This window comes from Aquarana catesbeiana, linkage group LG01 (genome assembly GCF_042186555.1).
Source record: "Aquarana catesbeiana isolate 2022-GZ linkage group LG01, ASM4218655v1, whole genome shotgun sequence".
NCBI lineage: Eukaryota > Metazoa > Chordata > Amphibia > Anura > Ranidae > Aquarana > Aquarana catesbeiana.
Window position 1 is genome coordinate 262,647,976 of NC_133324.1, and position 20,231 is coordinate 262,668,206.

The 20,231-nt window shown below is 42.3% G+C and overlaps 1 protein-coding gene across 1 annotated transcript in view; it reads left to right on the plus strand.

Annotated features, from left to right (window-relative positions):
- The window catches only part of ADGRD1 (adhesion G protein-coupled receptor D1), a 921,219-nt gene that overhangs the window by 562,803 nt on the left and 338,185 nt on the right, over positions 1 to 20,231 (plus strand). The window contains exon 16 of the mRNA XM_073628314.1: positions 1,431 to 1,534. Within this exon, the coding sequence (XP_073484415.1) occupies positions 1,431 to 1,534 (104 nt within the window). The remainder of the gene's footprint in view (positions 1 to 1,430; positions 1,535 to 20,231) is intronic.

A 20,231-nucleotide genomic window follows, 5' to 3' on the forward strand; every position in this document is an offset into this window, starting at 1 on the left:
TCATGTACACTTGATCTACTTTGACCGCCGGCTGCGGGAAAATGATTCTTCTGCGTTCAGAAGATGGAGGTTAGGGGAGGTTGAACCTCCCTTAACCGCAGCACCTCCTAAACAGTCCTAGAAGCCTATGTGTACTTTTATGGAGTAGCTTTGGCAAAAAAAACACCAAATGCTCCTAAACTCAAGTTTAGGAGCTGCTAGTGTACATGGTGCCTAACAGGTTGGTACTTATAAAAGAGGTCATCATCACTGATAAGTACCTAGGGCAGTGTGATTACTGAATACTGTCCCGCTAAGGTCTTTCATGTCTAAAGCCAAGTACTGATTGCTGAAGTAATGGATCATAGCTTGTCAACAACCAGGCAGTGTACATGTTGACTACCATATCAAGTATTGATGAGTAATGTTACCAAAACAGGAAGTCTCCTTAACGAAACCTTAGACAGCACTAGAAACCTGACAGAGGTTCTAACCCATGTACACCCAAAATAAAAAAGGAGTTGTGCTTTGATACATATAAACTCCTTTGAAAAACAATTCTTCTGATTTTTTTTTGCATCTGAAGTCTCTGTGCAGTCACTCAGCATGATGTTGTGAGATGGGAGAGGTTGGACACCAAAAAAATATTCAAGGTGCTCTGCACTGGAACTTATATTATCTCCCGAATAGAGATGAGGTATGTTCAGACTAGAGTCTAAACTCATGTGTGGCAATCTACCAGGAAGCCTGCACCTATATGGGCCAATCGTGCAATTTGGCCATTACTCGCTCTGCAGCAGCTCGTATACAAGGGGCAAACATACTTGTAGCTACAAGGAAGGGAATGTCTCTGTTGCAGATGATTGGACTGTACAGATGATGACTTCCTTGTAGGCTCGCACATGTGGGTTTGGATACTAGTCTGAACATGTCCAAGCTCATCACTGCTCCTCAGTAGGAATGGGTAAAAAGGACTTAGAAATATGTTTCCATTAAACTGGAGTTCTCTAAAGATTTAAGGTTAGGGAAAATGATAGTAAAATATAGAGAATATGTATGTCTTCATTTTGTCACTTGATGAAAAAAGCTCCGAAGGCACACAGCTTTCAGTTTATGACATTTAAAGGCAGCAACCGGAAGCCTAGTGCAAGGCATATTTTTGCTGCGGGCACATGGAACAATGTTTGTCGTAAAAAAGAAAATACTGCAAGACTTGGGGCTGTTTTGTTCATCTTTATGATTTCTGTCTCTTTGCATACATGAATTACCCAGAGATGCAGTGCAAGACGTGATGTGATGGCATATCTATAACAATGCATGCATGGAAACACAATTAGTGCTAGATGAGTGCTAAGGTTAAATTGATAAACTTGTCAGAATGACAAAAAGCATAAACTGGAATTAATGATGTTAATAAGTGTTTTTTCTCTCGTGTTGTTTCGCACGCACAGCTCTCCAGCTCCCACAAGGTGGCGTTGTCCTCCATCAGTTACATTGGCTGCTCCCTGTCCATTTTCTGCCTGGCAATTACACTGGTCACATTTGCTATACTGTCGTGAGTAATTTTTCACATTTTATTATTTTATTTTTCTTCTAGATCCCTGCTGAGCAAATATTACTGTTTAAAGACGATGTTAGATTTATGTGCGTTCACACTGCAGACTAGCAAATGCACGTTAACTTTTGGATTCTTTCAATCATAAATGCCATTAATTCTCACCAACCCTTTAATTAGATTTTGCCTATATATTTGCAACAGCTGGGTGGTTTTGCTCAAATTGCTTTAATTTCCTGATCAGAGGAGTTTTCCATTTGCGCTCATCACATGTTGTAGAGCTGCTTTTTTATTATCTCTTTTCAGCCGTCTTGGTGTGATGGAAAAAGCACATGCCATATTAAAGGGGGTGTTTTCAAATCACTTTTTGTGCTAGACCATAAAATCACATCTGATAAGAAAGATAAAGAAGTAAATTGTGAAGTATAGATAAAATGAGAATAAACGTATTACACTTGCTTCCCTAACACCTGTAAAATACAGCTACAGGTGCTTGTGGTTATGTAATAAGGTGTGAATACAGCACAGTTAAAGTGGAAGTCTGGTCAAAATTGAAAATGTTTCTATTAATTATAACTAAAATCTCTTTATCTTTAACATTATTCATTTTCTGTATAGCTGAATGCCAAGCTTAGAAAGTCTAATCAAAGCCAGACAATCAGCTTCTTCCTGTTCTTCAGGGACAACCTTATTTCCTTATTTCTGAATTCTGCATGGGGGCCTCTCACTTCTGAAAACATTGTCCTTCTCTTCTACACACCCCATCCCTCCTCTCCTTTTTAGACAGACATGCCTAGACCTGCACAGCCCCGCCCCCATCCCTCCTCTCCTTTTTAGACAGACATGCCTAGACCTGCCCAGCCCCGCCCCCCATCCCTCCTCTCCTTTTTAGACAAACTCACCTAGACCTGCATAGCCCCATCCCTCCTCTCCTTTTTAGACAGACATGCCTAGACCTTCCCAGCCCCGCCCCCATCCCTCCTCTCCTTTTTTAGACAGACATGCCTAGACCTGCCCAGCCCCGCCCCCATCCCTCCTCTTCTTTTTAGACAGATATGCCTAGACCTTCCCAGCCCCGCCCCCATCCCTCCTCTCCTTTTTAGACAGACATGCCTAGACCTGGCCAGCCCCGCCCCCATCCCTCCTCTCCTTTTTAGACAGACATGCCTAGACCTGCCCAGCCCCACCCCCATCCCTCCTCTCCTTTTTAGACAGACATGCCTAGATCTGCCCAGCCCCACCCCCATCCCTCCTTCTCAGATCTCCTCCTATCTTCGTAGCCTTGTTTTTTTGGATAGCAGTTTCTCCTGAGAGAGAGAGGGAGAGGGGGGATGGCAGGCTTTGGAAGTATGTTCTGTTTGTTAGAAACTGTAATATAGATTACAATGCAACATGCTGCAGATTTTCTACAGTGTACAACCATGTGTTTCTGCATGGCACTGTGTATATGGTGTAGCACTGTGATGGCACTGTGTACATGGTGTGGTACTGTGAAGGCACTGTGTGCATGGTGTGGCACTGTGATGGCACTGTGTGTATGGTGTGGCACTGTGATGGCACTGTGTACATGGTGTGGCACTGTGAAGGCACTGTGTGCATGGTGTGGCACTGTGATGGCACTGTGTACATGGTGTGGCACTGTGAAGGCACTGTGTGCATGGTGTGGCACTGTGATGGCACTGTGTGTATGGTGTGGCACTGTGATGGCACTGTGTACATGGTGTGGCACTGTGAAGGCACTGTGTGCATGGTGTGGCACTGTGATGGCACTGTGTGTATGGTGTGGAACTGTGAGGGCACTTTGTGCATGGTGTGGCACTGTGATGGCACTGTGTGCATGGTGTGTCACTGTGATGGCACTTTGTACATGGTGTGGCACTGTGCTAGCACTGTGTGCATGGTGTGGCACTGTAATGGCACTGTGTGGATGGTGTGGCACTGTGATGGGCCCTGTGTGCATGGTGTGGCACTGTGATGGCACTTTGTGCATGGTGTGGCACTGTGATGGCACTGTGAGCATGGTGTGGCACTGTGATGGCACTTTGTGCATGGTGTGGCACTGTTATGGCACTGTGTGCATGGTGTGGCACTGTGATGGCACTGTGTACATGGTGTGGCACTGTGTACATGGTGTGGCACTGTGATGGCACTGTTTACATTGTGTGGCACTGTGATGGCACTGTGTGCATGGTGTGGCACTGTGATGGCACTGTGTGCATGGTGTGGCATTGTGATGGCATTGTGTGCATGGTGTGGCATTGTGATGAGACTGTAAATGGTGTGGCACTGTGATGGCACCGTGTACATGGTGTGGCATTGTGATGGCACTGTATGCATGGTGTGGCAATGTGATGGGCACTGTGTGCATCGTGTGGCACTGTGATGACACTGTACATGGTGTGGCACTGTGATGGCACCGTGTACATGGTGTGGCATTGTGATGGCACTGTGTGCATGGTGTGGCAATGTGATGAGCACTGTGTGCATGGTGTGGCACTGTGATGGCACTGTGTGTATGGTGTGGCACTGTGATGGCACTATGTACATGGTGTGGCACTGTGATGGCACTGTGTGCATGGTGTGGAACTGTAATAGCACTGTGTGAATGGTGTGGCACTGTGATGGCACTGTGTGCATGGTTTGGCACTGTGATGGCACTGTGTGCATGGTGTGGCACTGTGATGGCACTGTGTGCATGGTGTGGCACTGTGATGGCACTGTGTGCATGGTGTGGAACTGTGATAGCACTGTGTGAATGGTGTGGCATTGTGATGACACTGTGTGCATGGCGTGGCACTGTAATGACACTATACATGGTGTGGCACTGTAATGGCACTGTGTACATGGTGTGGCATTGTGATGACACTGTGTGCATGGCGTGGCAATGTGATTGGCACTGTCATTGGTCATTGTTAAAAAAGCACACATGCAACATGATAGGCTGATAGCATATTACCTGTTCCTTAAAAAAATTAATATGCATACCTAACCTGAACAAAAGAGCAGATTATATCATGAAGCCATAAGGCAAACATGATTTTGCAAAAGCAGTATACTTACAAAGAAAGAACATGACCAAAGGTGAATCAAGCTTAGTTCTAGACTTAAAGGGGTTGATTTACTAAAACTGGAGAGTGCAAAATCTGGTGCAGCTCTGCATATAAACCAACCAGCTTCCATTTTTTTTGTCTAAACTTAATTGAACAAGCTGAAGTTAGAAGCTGATTGGCTACCATGCACAGCTGCACCAGGCTTTGCACTCTCCAGTTTTAGTAAATCAATTTCAAAGGGTCAGTTTTGCCCAAACTGTTAGGCTTCATGTATACTACAGTTCCTAAACTTGAGTTTAGGAGCTTTTGGTGTTTTTTTTGCCAAAGGTCCTAAACTCAACTCCATAAAAGCCTATGTGACAATGTACACATAGGCTTTTAGGATAGCTTGGGTGCTGCTGAGGTTAGAGGAAGTTCAACCTTCCCTAACCTCCCTTTCCTGAATTTGGAAGAATCACGTTCAGGATAGGAGCGTTTTGACCGCTAGCCACCAAAAAATGCAAACCGCAGCTTTTTTTCAGTAGAACACAGGGAAATGCAGTTCTGCCACCTTTAGCACTGAATATATAAAATGACAAGGGGTGCTGGGGTGTGCTGGAGGACCCATGGATCCTGGCTGCTGGGGATCTATTGTCACTGGGGGGATCCGTTGTTTAGGGAGGGGTCAATTGTTGCTGGCTATTTAAGGGTCTAATATTGCTGGCAGCTGGGAGATCTATTGTTGCTGTTGGGGTATTTTGTTGTAAAGGGGTCTATTGTTGCTGGGGGATATACACTATACTACAAAAAGTATTAGGATGCCTGCCTTTTCACGCACATTAACTTTAATGGCAGCCCAGTCTTACGCTGTAGAGCTCAGTATTGAGCTCTGGGAAGGCTGTACACAATGTTTAGGAGTGTGTCTATGGGAATATTTGACTATTCTTCCAGAAGCGCATTTGTGAGGTACATGTGATGTGGACTAGAAGGCCTGGCTCGCAGTCTCCACTCTAATTAACCCCAAAGGTGTTCTATTGGGCTGAGGTTAGGACTCTGTGCAGGCTAGTCAAGTTCCTCCACCCCAAACTCACTTATCCACACTATATTGCCAAACATATTGATCCACTCCTCCAAATTATTTAGTGGAAGGGGGGTTATGGTGTTGGGTTGTTTTTCAGGGGTTGGGCTTGGCCCCTTAGTTCCAGTGAAGGGAACTCTTAAGTCGTCAGTATACCAAGACATTTTGGACAATTTCATGCTCCCAACTTTGTGGGAACAGTTTGGGGATGACCCCATGCTATTCAAACATGACTGCGCAACAGTGCACAAAGCAAGGTCCATAAAGACATGGATGAGCGAGTTTGGGGTGGAGGAGCTTGACTGGCCTGCACAGAGTCCTGACCTCAACCCGATAGAACACATTGGGATGAATTAGAGTGGAGACTGCGAGCCAGGCCTTCTTGTCCAACATCAGTGCCTGACCTCACGAATACGCTTCTGGAAGAATGGTCAAACCTTCCCATAGAAACACTCCTAAACCTTGTGGATAGCCTTCCCAGAAGAGTTGAAGCTGTTATAGCTGTAAAGGAATATATAAAAAGGGAATTTGGGACTTTAAATGAAGCGCTTGGGTAGTGGAGATAAAATAGTACCATATTTAAATAGTATTATGAAAATGTTTTATTGGTTATGATAAGTAACAATCAATAAGGGAGTATTCATTTCATATACAGTAAAAAATGTTTTCATTTCATATATGTATAGGAAAAATGCACATAACATAGACATGGTAAAAAGATATATACACATATAACAGCATATGGTTTGGAGTTGGAAATAGAGTAACATAGTATTAATAACAGGTACATGCCTGGTACCGATAGGTGCATCCACATGGTATATGTACATTTATTAAATGGAAAAGATTCCTAGAGTTGGAAAGAGCAAATGGTCAAAATGAGTATGATTCCATATAGGATATGGCTGGGGCATCAAAAAAGTATAGCTCGACGCGTTTCGTGGGTGTTTCCCCACTCATCAGGAGCTGATGTAACCAAAATTCCTATAAGTACATATAAAAATATAGTAAACCATATTGTCCATATAAATAAGTAAAAAATATATAAAAATGAATGAACATTTCATATATGCAGATGGTTTGACCAAAGGCACTCACCAACTCGGACAGCATGTGCGGTGCGCGGCGGTGGGCGTGGGGCGGGCCAGAAACATGATCTCTCCACGGGAGCCGAGGCGGCATAAATATAGCTGCAACATTGGGCATGGTACAAGCGGGCAAGATAGAATAGAGTGTGTCCATGGAGCAAAAGTATTTTATGGTAGAAAAAAGCATATCTGGGAACAAAATATTATAATAAGTATGTGTATGATTTGCAATGGTATTTAGCAAATAACAATGATCAAATAATGAATAATTAGTGAACCCAGTAAACTCCAAAGAAAGGTGATGGTGTAAATAATGAATGAATAAGTGTTTGAAAGGTCTGTACTACCAATTGAGTGGCATAAAAGATAGATGTATGATAACTAAGATAGGGAAGGGAGTGAGGGCATTTGGTGCAGAAAAAGGGGGAAGGGGGGGAAAGGGGAATGCAAATGAGAAAAGAGTGGCAAGAAAAAACAAAGTCACCAAAGAAATAGGCACCAAGATACACAAGAAACAGCCAAAAGGGGAAGAAAAAGTAGTGAAAGGAAAAAGTAAGAAGGAAAGCAAGAACCTACCCAGTTGTGGCATCTAAAAGCACCCCCAACTGAACGAGAATCCCCAGAGCTGGTGTGCAGTCACCCCAGAAAGAGACCGGCCGTGTCAACAGCTAGCTCCAAGTGGGGGGTATATAAATGCCGCCAACGCCACGTGGGTGACGTGAGGGAGGAGCCGCCGCACCTGAGCCGAGTGTACACTCAGCGGTCGGTGCGAAGGAGCTCCTGCCATGGTGACACCGAGATGTAAACAACTGAACGTCGGCATAGTGACACCAAGGACTGACGTCATACGCCCGACGTAGGGTACGTGGCGCCGATGCGCAGAGGGGCGTCCGCCCGAGTCTCCCCTCACAAAGTGAAAGGGGGGAGAAGGGGAGGACCCACTGAAGCATCGCAGCTCCCGCAGAGAGAGGAACCAGCGACGCCCAAACATCCAAACACCACACACAGACACAAGTACTGGCCAGGTGGAGGATGTGCCTGGGATGCCTATAAGGAGAGAGCCATGTGGGGCAAGAAATCGGTAGCAATGATGCTGCCTATGGAAGTTAAGGCATGACATACAAATAAAATAAACAATAACATGTCCATAACTGCATGGAAAGTAAAGAGTATATATACATGAGAGCAATATCCTGTACAAAATGGTACCCTATAAGTAAGGGCAAAACTCACACAGGGAGGGTAGGGGAACACTACCAATCCCATATAGCCAATTGCTTCCATCCCGGTACTATGTGGAAATTGAGGGGGGGTTTTTTGGGACTTTAAATGAGGCACAATTAAGTGCCTCCATCCCGGTAATTGGTATATATAAAAAGGGAATTTGGGACTTTAAATGAAGCGCTTGGGTAGTGGAGATAAAATAGTACCATATTTAAATAGTATTATGAAAATGTTTTATTGGTTATGATAAGTAACAATCAATAAGGGAGTATTCATTTCATATACAGTAAAAAATGTTTTCATTTCATATATGTATAGGAAAAATGCACATAACATAGACATGGTAAAAAGATATATACACATATAACAGCATATGGTTTGGAGTTGGAAATAGAGTAACATAGTATTAATAACAGGTACATGCCTGGTACCGATAGGTGCATCCACATGGTATATGTACATTTATTAAATGGAAAAGATTCCTAGAGTTGGAAAGAGCAAATGGTCAAAATGAGTATGATTCCATATAGGATATGGCTGGGGCATCAAAAAAGTATAGCTCGACGCGTTTCGTGGGTGTTTCCCCACTCATCAGGAGCTGATATAACCAAAATTCCTATAAGTACATATAAAAATATAGTAAACCATATTGTCCATATAAATAAGTAAAAAATATATAAAAAGCTGTAAAGGAAGGGCCAACTCAATATTAATCCCTACAGACTAAGACTGGGATGCCATTAAAGTTCATGTGTGTGTAAAGGTAGGCATCCTAATACTTTTGGTAATATAGTGTAGATCCCCCAGTAGGGGATCTATTTTACTGCTTTTCTTGTTATTAACAAATTACACACACATTACTTAGCACCACAAAATGATGCTTGGTTCTGTTTTCTATAAAAGTGGTGTTACTGGGAGATTAGTAGGGGGTGGGACCAAGGGTCAGTGATCAGTGGTGGGTAGTGGGGAGAGAAGAGGTGTGAAGGGAGGAAAACCCTGCACCCATTCTCTGAGAAAAAAAATCTCTGCTCACATCACTCTGTGCTTGAGTTGGTCCTAGGTCTGCATACCTGCTGTGGCCATTACTGGGAGTTTTGGATCTCTTTCTTGTATTTTTTTAAAATTCTTTCTGTACTAAGGAGAATGCAGCAGGCTGGTCTGGATCATGCAAAGATGGGTGAGAACACCTAAAACTCCCATAGCTGATAACTACTCTACGGCAGGAACATCTCAATGTTGGACTATCTAAGACATAAAAGAATTGATGGACTTCACTAGGCTCCACCTATAAGTAAAACATATTTTTGGGCAAATAGACCATATACGGGAAAAAAAGGCAAAAAGAACAGTCACTAGTACTTGTCACTGACATGGCAAGAAAGCTAATGCTCCAGACGTACTGTACATGTGCACAACACTTTTGAAGACCACACAGATTTCCCCAAAACAGGTTAGAAGATCTGTCTTCATTATTAGCTATTATTGGCATGGCATATCTAACATATTGCACTTATGGTCTTCCGACCCTTATCACACATAGTACTGCTCTACCTCACTCCCAGCCTGCACTCCAACCACTAGAATCTCAACTATGCACCTCAACAAAACCAGCCAACTCTGCCTACTTGGACTAGACTAACACAATAGTCTCTTATGCCACGTACAGACGGGCGGACTTTTTGACCGGACTGGTCCGACGGACTTTCCGACGGACTTTTGCTGGACTGGTCCGACGGACTTTCTAATGAACGGACTTGCCTACACACAATCACACCAAAGTCCGACGGATTCGTACGTGATGACGTACGACCAGACTAAAATAAGGAAGTTGATAGCCAGTAACCAATAGCTGCCCTAGCGTGGGTTTTAGTCCGTCGGACTAGTATACAGACGAGCGAATTTTTCGACCGGACTCGAGTCCGTCGGAAAGATTTGAAACATGTTTTATTTCTAGGTCCGTCAGACTTTTGGAGCCCACACACGACCGAATTGTCCGACGGAGTCCGGTCCGCCGGACCAAGTCTTCCGGAAAGTCCGCTCGTGTGTACGCGGCATTACACATATCAGCACCATTACTGATTTAGAAACATTATTTCAGGTCTTTACCTGCTTCTCTGTTGTGAGTACTGAAGTACAGCAACTCTAGTACACCCCCTGAAATCTTTCCAAATCAATGCTAAGTTGAAGGGTGTGCCTTTATTATATTCAAGAGATCAGTCCATCCCAATGTTGGAGCATAAGTTGTGGGGCCCCTACAACTTTATAATATTGAGGGACCCCTCATGAGATCATCTACTGACAATATTCCACTGACTGAAAATCACTCAGTGTACAAAACATATGGCTGCTTCTCCATTCATTCAACACATACTATATATGGCACATTTTCATGAATGTTTTGTAGCTCACCCTCTTAAACTGACAATAATTCCCTTGCTCAGGTTACCATTGCATAATAATATGTAGCACTACCCCGTCAAAGATTTTATATCTCACTGGTTGCCTTGACCTTGCAAGTCCTCCGACACCTCTGACACTCTTGGTTCTGACATTTCTGTAATCAGAAAAAGAACTTAAAAGCACACACACATGTAAAGTAGACCATTAGGATTTGTTTACTGGCAGGTCACTGGTAATGAGTTTAACAACCAAGCGTGAGGAACATACAATGAGTAAAACACAGTCAATGAGCTGGTGGCATAACCAGTTAAGGAATGAGCAAGAAGAACAGCCCAAAGAACATATAAACAGCAGGACTTAACCATGTATAGGGTCTATGGATACAGGCCAATAAGGGTAGAGGAGTACCTTGACTTCCGTCAAACACCTCCCTTTATTCCTGACACCACAATTCCAGAAATGTGTTAACTCTAAATTCACACTAAGCAGATACTTTAAAGTTCTCATACCTAGTCTCTAGCAGTTAGAGTCCTTGGTTACTATATGGGCCTGGGTAGGCACCAAATGTTCTTATTTAAAAAAAGGTGATCTCGCGCATTTAAATCTATTCACACATAGTGAAACATATCATATACGATGACAATAAATATAAAAAAAAAATTAAAAAATTTAAAAATTAAGTGTTCCAAATAGGTGCAATTAAGATGCAAGTTTGTGAGGTAGAAAAATGGCTCTGTCTTGGCCTTCCAGAATAGTGAGGTGCAGATCTTCATATGGAGTAATTTCACAATAACTTTGGGCTCTCAGAACTCTCACCTTAATAATGACCGTTCTCCTCCACTTATCCCAGCTTTATTCCATTCCTCTCCACCAGTAATATGGCTAACCGCCTGGGATCCAGTAGCAGAAGAATCACCAACACCACCTCCACCTATTACTGGTGGAGAGGAATGGAATAAAGCCCGGGATAAGTGGAGGAGAACGGTCGAGAGAACACAGTGACGTAATTAACAGATATTATACCATCATGCCCATTTCCATCATTATTAAGGTGAGAGTTCTGAGAGCCTAAAGTTATTGTGAAATTACTCCATATGAAGATCTGCACGAACTGTGGTCAATCTGTTTATTCCCACACTGAGTCACCTCACTATTCTGGAAGGGCAAGACAGAGCCATTTTTCTATATACCTCACAAACTTGCATCTTAATTGCACCTATTTGGAACACTTCATTTTTTAATTTTTTAATTTTTTGATTTTGCAATCATCTCATTACTTCAGATTTTTTATGATCATCTACTAAACAATCTTTATTTTATTTATTTGATATTTATTGTCATCGTATATGATATGTTTCACTATGTGTGAAAAAATTTAAATGCGCGAGATCACCTTTTTAAAAATATTTTATTGAAGTGTAATGTGGACACTTTTTGGTTTTGCTGCTATCTCGTCAAGATATCACCACACATATATAGTTCTTTATTACCTTTATGTGTTTATTTATACACATTTTTCACTATTACTCATTTATAGCACGAAGGACACTTTCACTTACACCAAATGTTCTTATCCCTTGTTGGGTGAAGATATTCTGATATCCTTTGAGGAGAAATACTTGGAGGAAGGCTTATGTCTTCAGCTAGCCCTTTAAGAATGTGCGCATTGTGTCCTGGCCACAAGATGTACACTAGATTGTTTCAGAATGGATTAGGGTGTAACAAGGGTCCCCTTGCAAGCTTGGTATAGTGGGTAATGCAATGGTGTTTGCATGCAGTGAACTTTGTTATAGTAAGGATGGGCAAGTGCCCGCTCACCAATCCCAGCGACCTTCTGTGTTGAGGAGTGGCGTGAAGGCTCCTGAGTAGGCTTCCACAGAGTCGGGCTCAAGGGACAGCGCTCAACACCGTGTCGCTCCACACTACAGTCCAGCTGGGTCTGAAGTGGATAAGATGAAGGCGGTCTACAGGCTACAGCTGGACAGTCAGATGTGACTGGATGCGGATGCAACCCCACCAACTCGCGATGACTCTGTAGCAATTACTCTCGGCGGAGCTGCTGGTTTAAGCGGGCTTGTTACCTTCACTCTCGACACCCCTGCTTCACCGGCACCGGGTCTAGGGTTCCGTTGAGTTTACCTCTGGACGATAAAAGCACCAACACTTGAATACGTTTTCAATGCTTTAATGAACCAAGTAACAAAGGAAGTAGGAGGAAAGAGGCAGGAGGGAAGCTATAGGGAAGCTCAAATACCTTTCTTTAGGATTCTTGAGAACGTCCTTTAAAGTTGAATATTGTAATTGGATACGATCCCCTTGTGGGACACAATCTTTGCTCACCTGGATAGGCCTCTCTCACTTGCCTAGCAGCCAGTACGTAACACGAACAAAAGTCTCCGCCACAGACTTGCTTGAAATAAATCCATACAATCCTCTGCCACAGGATGTATTAAACTTTACAGTGAATGTCAAACACAGTACTTGGACCTCTAAGCCAACCTGGCAGTACTATGCTGTAGAACTACTTTAGGATACGTCCTCCAACCGAGTCACCAGGCCCCTCTCCAGACCAGCACTCTGCGTGATCCTTCCATGACGGGTCCTCCCCTGGGATCTTCTCGGTTGTCCAGCTTCTTCACTCTGGATAGACAACTCAGGACCATTCCTCGGCTGCTGTGGTAGGCCCCAGACATACTTCTGGGCCCACCCACGCGCCGCAGTGGTGCGGGCCTCCGGAACGGAGGACCACGAGGTAGCACTCTAACGCATACCTGTCGGCCAGGAGGGCCAGCAGGTGGCTGTAAAACGAACCCCAAAACATGGCGTCTGTCCCATAAATACCCTCTCCCAGAATGCAAATCGGAGGACCACCTCCACCGAGTTGTCTCCGGGACAGAGGAGTACCCATACGCTTCGACACGTTGCCTTTCCAACACTAGCCAATGGTAACAGCGACACCCACCGGCTCAGTGTGGAACCACACGCAACGTCAGCCAAGCTGGAACAGAGGCAAATCTAACTCCCTTAACGAGCAATTTACTAAATTTACCTATCAGTTGGTAGATCATAAATCTACCAGCGCTACACTCTATCCCTCTTCAAAGCACAGGCCGCAACTTGGTCGCAGCACAATCCACCGTCCGAGTCACTGATTGCAGATACAGGCTGTGGTCCCAAGAGAGCGATCCCGCCCCCACACAGGCTTTATATCACCTCTCCCAGCATTCTGCTGTCTCTCTCACAGCTGGCTGGTACTTGTAGCCCAAAACGACTTGAATGCAAACCCTGGTTCTTCGGATTACATGTGCTTTACTCTTAGGTCTTAGATGCACTGTTGTCAGGCTGTGATGACATAGAGTCGAGTCTGAGCACTAGGAGGTTACTGTTTCATCGCAGCAAACAATGTGAAGTGTCTCCTGAATATGCAGGCGAAAATATTAGCCAGCTCCTGGCAACAAATATAAACCTGTACAAAAAAAAATATAGGAGATGTTGAATTGACTAATGGCTTATAAAAACACTATTCGCCTGACTTTCATGGTAATACAGTGATTTTTTAATACTTTCAAAGCCACTAACTATGAAGAAATGTGCAAACAAGATTCACACCTTCATATGACTTCATTTGTTACACGCCTTATTGTTCCAGGTCAGGGAACATTTTTAAATCACAGACAGCCAGGCACCAGGATTTCCCAAGGTGGTTAGAAATGGCATGTCCCTCTCAGCATAGTTTTTATTTAAAACAATCTACCTCAAGTACCCTAAATCTAAGGCTACAGTTGTACAGTAGGCACCATAACCTGCATCATACCTGTGCTCTAAAGCTTGCTTCCCCTTCCATCTCCATAGCATGTTTCATTGGCTATGGGCAGAAGAGGCCCAACCTCTCCCACCTCCTACAAGGCTTCTTTGTTTGCTTTTGTTTTGTGGGATTTTTGTGCTATTTATGTCCTTTTTTATTTATGTCTGCGGTGAACCATCTGTCTTGCACAAAAAAATTACCTTGTCTTAAACTTCACACTAAAAGACAATAAATGTGCACATACTGTGGGATAAATGATTAAAAGGAGTTTTGTTAGCAAGTTATACAATTTCTTGATGAATTCTGCCACTTGCTATGAACCAGTGAAGGCAGTGGCAGAATGGAAAATTGGATGTTAAGTAATCCTGAAGAAGAAAGCAAAATACATCAATTTCTGTAGATTAAGGAGAAAATAAATGCCAGAATACAACAATTCTAGTAACAGGAAAGAATGTTTTGTAGACAGGAAGCTTTCAATTCTAGACCCTTTATAGATGGGCACAGCAAGCAAGCAACTGTTCATAAATGAGGGCCATAGCTAAATAGTGATGGTTCATTCTGGCCCTTTAAAGTGCACCATGACTGCGATCCCAATACTAATTTATTTGACATTCTAAATTATTTGCCTTTACAGCAATTTGGTATAGGTACCTGACTAAAATTATGCATAGGCCAGTAACCAGTCAGATTTGGCCATTTTAGACATAATCTGCCAATAATTGCTTTTGGTATTGAACATTTATATCTCTTATAGCATTTGAGAAAAAAAAAATTAGAGATGAAAATTACATTATTTGTACATAACATTAAAATGATTGTAAAGTCTCATTTAAAAAAACAAAAAACAAATATGTTATACTTACCTGCTCTGTGCAGTTGGTTTTGCACAGAGCAGCCCGGATCCTCCTCTTCTCAGGTCCCTCTTTGCTGCTCCTGGCTTCTCCCTCCTATTGAGTGCCCCCTCAGCCAGCAGCTTTCTATAGGGGCACCCGAGCCGAGTCATAGCTTCGTGTATCCATTCAAACATGGAGCCCCGACCTGGCCCGTCCCATTTCTCCCCCGATTGGCTGACTCACTTTGATTGACAGCTGCAGGAGCCAACAGTACCGCTGCTGTGTCTTAGCCAATCAGGAGTGTCCCGGACGGCTTAGACATTTGTGGATATTGTCGGAGAGAGAAGAGGCTCAGGTAAGTAACTGGGGGGGGGGGGCTGGGGAGGCTGCTACACACAGAAGGCTTTTTATCTTAATGCATAGAATGCATTAAGATAAACAAAAACCTTCTGCCTTTACAACTCCTTTAATGCAATCTGTTATTAAACACTATATGGCCTTTGCTACTGTAAATGTTAGCATCATCGGTAGATATTTTTAAGACAGAGAAGTATGGCGTATTAAATCTACTGCATAATGTACAGAATAGGGCAAGTACAGCACATTGTACAGAATTTATGCATTCAGCACACACAGTACAAACTTTCATCAGGGGGTTAGAGGACTGTCACTTGTTAGGCTATTCATTCTAGCCAGCAGTCCTTATTCTCCATAGCATGACATGATGCTCCCCCTGCTTCCTACACATCGCTTTCCTGCCACTTCCACTCTTGGCCCTATTAACACTAAACATTGACATTTGAGAGTGTTGGAGTGGACCTCTCATTATCACTTTCTGGGTTTTGGCTTTGAAGAGTAACTTCACCTTTGTTTAAAAAAAAAACAATCAAAGTACAAGTGCAAGGATTTTTACCAAACATTGTTGCAGATACAGTACCCACCTGTTTCTAGAAATATCTGTTTGTTTGTCCTTATCCTGTGCAGACTGCTTGTGAATAGGAGGGTCTGGTTTATTATAAACACCTGGTGTACTCTCAGTGTTCCGAAAAGCCACAGCGTCAGCATCCCTTTAGAAGTAATTAACCTTTAGAGGGTATCTCACCAAAATTAAATTTTTGTTGCAGAGGATGTCTAAAACTTGACTTGTATCTTAGTGTGAGTTCTTCACACATGCAGAAAATGACATTTTTCAAGGTGGTTTGTACAAAGCCTGCTTGTTGTCATATAGTATTACATTTAAAAAAAAAAAAAAAAAAAAAAAGCACTGCAGATTGAAATGAAAAGGGTTTTTTTTAAATTAACTTGACAGCTTTTAATAATATGCTAAATTAAATTTTTTATTTGCTATATATTTTTCCACAAAAATGGAGGTACCCTTTAATATACCTTTGGATAACTGAGGACTATTTTGAAGTCACTGTAGTTAGGTGTCCATTAGGTGGCTTGATGGGCACCCAAATGTTTACTGTGCCACGTCCTAATATGTATGCAATAGAAATATCAGAAAAAAATTTACTTTATAGGAACATATGTATAAAAATTAACATTTAGACAAGCACAATCGCTGAAAAATGTCTATCTTTGGTTTCTGGATTGTGGGGCTCATGTGACTGGTCTGTTAGCGAAATGCTAAGAAGATTACACACAAACAGAAATTTTCCAATTAATTTTACCAACATCTCAAATAACATTCCAATTAATATCAATTGAATAATTAATTAAAATGGAATTTATTTATACCCCTCGAAAACAGCCAGTGCTCAATATGTCTGAAAATGACTGCATGATGTAATTGTCATCCCATGGGCACCCTAAGGCAGCCTATAGACCAGGGATATGCAATTAGCGGACCTCCAGCTGTTGCAGAACTACAAGTCCCATGAGGCATAGCAAGACTCTGACAGCCACAAGCATGACACCCAGAGGCAGAGGCATGATGGGACTTGTAGTTTTGCAACAGCTGGATGTCCTCTAATTGCATATCTCTGCTATAGATTATGCCATTTTCTTTCCTTTCACTGTGGTGTTGATGAGGAAGTACCTCCTACAGCGCTATTGTGTTCTGCCGGCGCAGTGCACGGGAAGCTTTTCCTGCTGGTAGAACACGATTAGTATTGCTGGCTACAGCCCGCAGCATTAATCATTCAGGAAAAACGTGACAGGCTGGTTGTAGACAAGTCGATCGATAGATCGACTTGTCTACAACCAGGGTGCACATACATGGATTGAAATTTGGTTGATCCCTGCTGAAAAGGTCGTATGGCTAGCTTAGGGGTCCTATAGTTAAGACTTATTTTATTTGCTTTTGTACATGTAAGGAGAAACTCTATCAAAATCATTCACAATTTCTAATTCTACCATTTATACAATGTTGTTGTGCTATGGCTCAGGGGAAAAAACAGCTGACTATTGAAGCAGGCATACACTGACAGCCCCATCACTATGTAGCTGTGTACAATTCAGGGTGTGCACTAAGTTTAATGTTAATCTGATTTTACATGAATCAGTAATTTTGGGTTTCGTTTCTTGTGCCAGTGTTTTTAAGCAGGATGAATGGCCTCTCATCACATAATTCTGTGCTGTGCCATCTTCGTTCCTAAGAACAGTGGGTGGTGCTTGCATTTTTGCAGTTTCAAAATTAAAGTCATTTACAAAATGAGAATGGTAGCATCCACAGAAAATAAGGCCAGGAAGTCAATTGCCTTAGCAGATGAATTACATGAATTGTGTGTATTGGAGTGTACCTTTAAAAATAATACTGTGAAATTCAAGCTGCCCAAAAACCTCTGTTTCTTACCAAGGCTGTTACAGCTTTAGAATCCTTAGAATAACATCATACAAAGTAGACAATGCTTTAAAAAACGTTATTACCAACCGCATATCACCATTAAAGCTCCAATTTATATACAGTGATTTTTACTCACTAGCATGAGACAGAAGGAGAATTGTTCTTGGGAGACAGCTGAAGGAAGGGCTGCGATTTAATATTCCCTGTGCAGAGGGATCTCAGTGAATCAGTACATTGTGCCGGCTGAAAAAATGGAAACCGTTGAGGCAAGAAAAAACAGCATTTTAGATTAATCCATGGACATTTAACACGTTTAGCAGAAGGTTTTGACCCACCGGACTTTTGGATGTTTGGATGAATTGTTTATGAATACCATCTGCACTATGGCATTCGGCTGCCAGGGTGGAAAAGTTTCATTAGATTGTCACTGGAGGCAGTTTAAATGTTAACATAAAATGGAAGGACAGTTGGCTGCATTTAAGAGATCACAGATATTCATGGAGAGTGAAGGCATTGTGTTAACCAATTGATAAGAATAAATCACAGTGATGTGGCTTCCCTGAGGCTCATCACTCCAGGCAGAGGCACCTGCAATGTGCTACCATGTGAAGAAGAGACTGGCTATTTTTCTGGATTGTTAGTAGCCACAGCAGGAAGGTACTATTAGAAGGCACATTAAACTGCATGTTATATTTAGTGTAGAATGGGGGTCATTCAATTTAAACGTTAGACATGAGGCAGTAGACCTGTTTGTAAAGCTCTAGCTGCCTTACAAACAGAGATTTTGATATTCAAGAGTAAAAGATAAACCCTCCAAGAAGCAGGAGTTAGCCCTGGGTGCATATTGTGGAACAAATTATTCAATGGATTTTTATAGCTGTCAGGGATCTAACTCGAAAGAGCTCCCTGTTGGGATTCTTTGCTCGACCCTCCCACTATGAAACCAGATAATGGTGAAAGAAGATAGGCCTGGCCTGTCCATCTTACACATCTGGTAGATGTCAGACTAGCTGGTGTGCCTGGGGGTCAATAGCAGCCCTCAATAAGACTTAAAGTGTATATAACAAAAGTTTGGGATGGCTTGGGAAAGAGTTAGACCCTTTGACAATTTTTTTTTTTTTGCTGTCTACATGCCCATTGGGGAGCTTCACCTTTGCAAAGCCTTGAGACCTTAGCCATCAAGACAGAAAGTGATGGAAAGTCAAGATGGGAATTCACAGATAATGAAGGGAAATCTCCTCAGTGGAACACATAAAACAAAAACATAGGGTTTTAAACGTTCCTAATTCTACCCCCCCCCCCATCCCCCCGACTCAAAAAACTACCTTTACATACACTTTATATGACGTCCTCCTGAGAATGAGCCTTGAGCGGCCCCTCTGCACAACGCTGCGATCTGTCACCCGCTGTGAATGACATGATTAGTGTACCGGCTGGCTACTGATACCATGTGACCTCTGTGATCAATCACAGCAGATCACATAACAGTTATAAACAATGATTGGCTTCCTTTCATGCCATTCATTGTATAAAATTGTGTTGCTAGCTGGTCACAGTGATCAAATAGTACAGACGGGGCCAATCACAGCCCATTTGCACCATGTGATTGGCTGTGGTCAATCACAGCTAATCACAACAATACACGGTGTCTACACACTGTAATTCAGTAAAAATATTTGCTTATAGCAGTGAAATTCACTGCTATAAGCAAGAATAGTATGTAAAAAAGAAAAAAAAGAAATCCCGATCACAGTCAGAGTGGCATAGTGTTGGTAACACTGTATTGCTCTGGTTACAGTATGTAAAAGAATATAAAAAAAAGAAAAATGTATGTACATTTTTTTTTTTTAAATATGTGAAAAAAATATTTTTTTTTATTCCTTTTCCAAAAAAAATTACAATTTCAAAAAACGCTAAATACTTCAGACTGTCTACTTTCCAAAAAGGTCATTTGGGGGATATTTTTACTGTCCTGGCATTTTTAGGTTTCAAGAAATTAAATTAAATCGATTTCATTAAATTAAATTAAATTAAATCGATTTATATACTGTACCATAGTTTGTGGACTCCAGTGGCCATTAATATTTAACAAATGACAGTAAGAGGTATATATGTAACATATAACACAGCACACAGAGTATGGCAGTCATGACTATGTAATGTACAAGGTATGGTACACAATTCTGACAGCTACACCCTATATGTGGTGCCATACAGTACAACTCTTAACCACTGAACTCTGTATGCTTTGCTGTCTCTCAATATATCTTCCTTCTCCTCCTCTCCAAGCAAAATGTCTCCCTATAAGCAATGCCCCAAAAGTAAAAGTAACCATCTGCTCCTCACCCCTGCACCCCTTTTTAACCACTTACCTCTGTTCCCCCCCTGTCCACAGCTCACATCTGTTTTCCTTTTTCACAACTCACTTTTGCACCCCCTCTACAGCTTGTCT